Raw genomic sequence first — 4,142 nt, forward strand, 5'->3', positions numbered from 1 at the left:
ACCGTAAGAAATATGAAAAAAATTTAAGGAACGTTACAATAAATTCAATTGAGAGATATACCTAAAGAGTTTGAATCCTATCTGAAATAAGGGAATTCTCTAGTAATCTCAAGTTTCACAATATTTGAATCAACAGTTGAAAATAAAGATACAAAAAAATATGTATCTCAACAGTGCGGTAAGATTTATGTAGCGGTAAGATTGTGTATGATTAATATTTTTAAAGTTTTGGATATTTTTGTATTATTTCAACCGTTATGTTATGATTTTCATTGTTTGTTTTTTAACAATCATTTTCTTCATAAGCTTTGAAACGACATAATAGTGAGGTACATACTGAAGATAAACTATTTTCCAGATTAAAGAAAATTCAGCTGTTCGTCAGTTTCACCATATAAAAGGAATCGTATGACGAGAATCGAGAATACAGAATGGAGAGAGACGATGGCCCTTCAGCCAGTAATAAATCTACCGTTATTAAAGCAGGGCAAGAAACAATGGAACGATTAGATGTACTGGTATGTGGACAGTGTCATTCTCTCTTTCATTTTATCGAAGAGTTTCAAGAACATCGTTCAAAAGAGGGAGCCTGCTCCAAAACATCATGTATTCATGACACCATAGACGATAATAGACAAAAAGCACAAGAATGGGCGTTTCTATTATGGAAGGGTATACAAATTCAAGATAGTTCAGACATAGAAGCATCTAATACTTCGACATTGCACGAGAAATGGTGTAAGATGGATACTAAAATGAAGGAGGCTTGGGTCATATCGGGAAAAATTGTACAAACCTTGACAAAAATTAATAATGCAAAGATGCAGGATACGCTGATGCAATCAAATACCAACGTTGAAAGTGCCAAACCGATAATAGTTCGTAAAGTTGTCAGAAATGAACAACCGGAAGAGACAGGCGAAGCTAAAAAGGATTCTGCGACATCACTGGAAACAAAAAAGAATGAATCTATGGAAATTGAAGTAGACAAGAAGGAAAAATCAAGACTGAAATCATCGATCAAGCCCAAAACCAAATCTGACAAAGCAACTACCGAAGAAGATGCAGACCAAAGTAACGAAGAATATATTATCGATAAGATATTAGCCAAACGTTTTAATACTGAAAAGAGATGCTGGGAATACTTAATCGAATGGAAAAGCTCTCCACAGGAAGAACCAAGACTGAAATCATCTATCAAGCCTAAAATCAAGTCTAGCAAAGCAACTACTGAAGAAGATACAGACCAAAGTAACGAAGAATATATTATCGATAAAATATTAGCCAAACGTTTTAATACTGAAAAGAGATGCTCGGAATACTTAATCAAATGGGAAGGCTATCCAGATGAAAAAAATACATGGGAATCTGCAGAGTTTGTAGCAACATACAAAAGTTTATTGGATGAATTTGAGCGGAGTCATGCCAAGCAAAAGGAGTCTAAAGAAGCGCAACAGAAGGATAATACAAAAGTCGAACGTGTGAGTTTGCCGTTACAAAAATCAGTGATAAAAACTGAGACTAGTCAGCCTGGACCAAGTACTGCTCAAACAGGACGCTCAATGCGGTCTAATAAATCAAAAGCGATGGATCAGCCTGGACCAAGTACTACTCAAATAGAACGCTCAATGCGGTCTAATAAATCAAAAGCGATGGATCAAATCAAGCAATGGTGTGACTTAATGAAAGATAAAGAGAATAAACTATTAAATAAAAGAAGGATCGATGATTCGAAAAGTGATTCGGAAAAAGGAGGAAGCAGTACCTCAAAGGAAACGACAGATGACGCGAGCAGTGATGATGAATGGACTGGGGAAGACGAAAGACCATTGAGCCAACGTATTCAACGTTCATTCAATCGCACTGATGCGCAGTCGAGTAGATTCGACAAAACCTCGATTTCATCCACTGAACTGACAACGTCATTAGAATTGCAATCTGCAGATGAAGCAAAATCTAGCCAACCACCTGTTTTAGTGGCTAACACCGAGGAGGTTGTTAATGTCGATCCCAAACAAATGCCAAATTTGGCTTCCGATCTCAACGTTACATCGCGAAAAGACAGTATCATTAAATTGAATTCCCCCATTGGGAAACTAGCTGTTAAAGGATCTTCGATGACGCAAGGTGTTGCAATGGTTCAAAATCAAGCTAATATAAATATAATCAACTACAAGTGTGGAAAGTGTAGTAAAATATTTATTTGTGAATTGCATTTGCACAAGCATGAAAAAATTCATAAGGAAGAATCTTATCAATGCGAGTTTTGTGGAAAAGTATTTGCGTGAGTAATAAAAATTATAGGAATATTAAATTATCTTTTTACTTAAATTAATGGTTAACAATAATAAATATTTTGCAGTGAGTTATCGAATGTATATAGACACAAGAGAGAAATCCATTTCAACGTACATAAGGATTGTGACGATTGTAAGAAGGGTTTCGATAATGAACAGGATTTGAATAATCATTTAGTTACGAAGCATTCTGACATCGAAAGACCATATAAATGTGATACATGTTCAGCTACATTTAAACGTTTGAATACCCTTAAACAGCATATAAACATACATGCAAGCGAGAAACCATATGTTTGCAAGGTATGTACTACAAAATTATTGTTAGTATTTTTTCTAATTATTTCTCAATTGATTGTGTTTATTTTTACGTTTCTATAATTATAAATGTGCTGTATTTTAGATTTGCGACAAAGCGTTTACTTTTAAAACTAACCTAACCACACACATGTATTTACATAGCGATAAAAAGCCGCATGAATGTTCGATATGTAACAAGGGTTTCATGCGAAAAAATAAACTTCTTATACACATGCAAAAGGAGGTTATTCATGATAACGTTTAATTCATTAACAGATTCACATTTATCTTTCTATTTTTGTTATATATTCATAATCATATTATAATAGATTATTATAATATATCACAATACATTTAATATATAAAAAAATATTTTTTAGGGTCACATGAGTGATACCATAGTAAAGGACTAACCGCGACTGACAACAGAATAGCCGAGTATAATTATAACTACTCAATAATAATGACGAACCGATGAAAGAAATTGAGGATAAAGATATAATTTTTATACGAGATACAATATATGCATAGATGGGAGTTTTCTTATAAATATAATTTTTATACGAGATACAATTGAACACTGTCAAGATCACCGACGTGTAATGATCACAATGTGTTCAGGAGACAGAATCGATCAGTAAATTAATTTTTTAATTATTTACTTTAATTATTTACGTTTTTATTGGAGATAGTATACTCGCGAATTAAAAACTGAATTTCTTGAAATAGATATACGTTGTATTGTACTAGAAGACGTTGATATGTTTGTGTAATTGGAATGGAGATTGAGATTTCAGTACTGAGATGTAAGCAATTGAAGATCGCTCTTCTTAACATGCTTATACAAAGTTGCCTATACAAAGTTAATGAAAATGTAAAATTTATTCTTGTAGATCCTAAACTAGCAGTGATATGTTAATAAAACATGATCATGCAATGAAAGAACATTAAATGTATATTATGAAAAAAATATCGTAATTTTTTACCATTTAGTTTGGAAAAATAGATTCGTGAAAAGAATTTTCGTAAACATTTGTCAATCTGAAATGTGAATCAAAGAAAAAAAGCAATAAGCTATGTTAATCTATCTATGTTCATTTTTTTTCCATGTGATCATGGACAGGTACAACTAAGTTTTCTTTCATTGCACAGTGGAGTCGATTGTCGAAAAAGTGGCCAAAAATCAAAGAGATATTATATTGTTACAAAGAAGTTATATTTATGAGCTCTTCGAGCCACTGATATCAGAATTAATATTTCAGAATGGCGGATATCCGGTATAACTGATTTAAACTTTAAAATATTCTAAAATATAGTGAGAGTTCGTTTTTAAATTTCTTTTTAAGTTGCTGATTTTGATTTTGATAAAAAATAATTAATTTAAAATGGCGAATCGTTGTACGGCTAATTTTACTTTTAAAATAATGTCTAAAATACATGTTTGTTTCTGGGGTTTCTTTGGATAGCTGCTCAAGATGATTTTAATATCAGAATTAGAAAATTCAAGATGCTTGTTTGACAGGTGCATATATATAGTATATATAT

At 32.3% G+C, this 4,142-nt stretch overlaps 1 protein-coding gene across 1 annotated transcript in view; it reads left to right on the top strand.

The window, feature by feature from the left end:
* Positions 1-431: 431 nt before the first annotated feature.
* The window catches only part of LOC108693553 (zinc finger protein with KRAB and SCAN domains 8-like), a 4,913-nt gene continuing 1,202 nt past the window's right edge, over positions 432-4,142 (top strand). The window contains exons 1-3 of the mRNA XM_018202553.1: positions 432-1,074; positions 1,240-2,284; positions 2,363-2,600. Of these exons, the coding sequence (XP_018058042.1) occupies positions 432-1,074; positions 1,240-2,284; positions 2,363-2,600 (1,926 nt within the window). The remainder of the gene's footprint in view (positions 1,075-1,239; positions 2,285-2,362; positions 2,601-4,142) is intronic.

Source organism: Atta colombica, unplaced genomic scaffold (genome assembly GCF_001594045.1).
Source record: "Atta colombica isolate Treedump-2 unplaced genomic scaffold, Acol1.0 scaffold92, whole genome shotgun sequence".
Classification (NCBI taxonomy): Eukaryota; Metazoa; Arthropoda; class Insecta; order Hymenoptera; family Formicidae; genus Atta; species Atta colombica.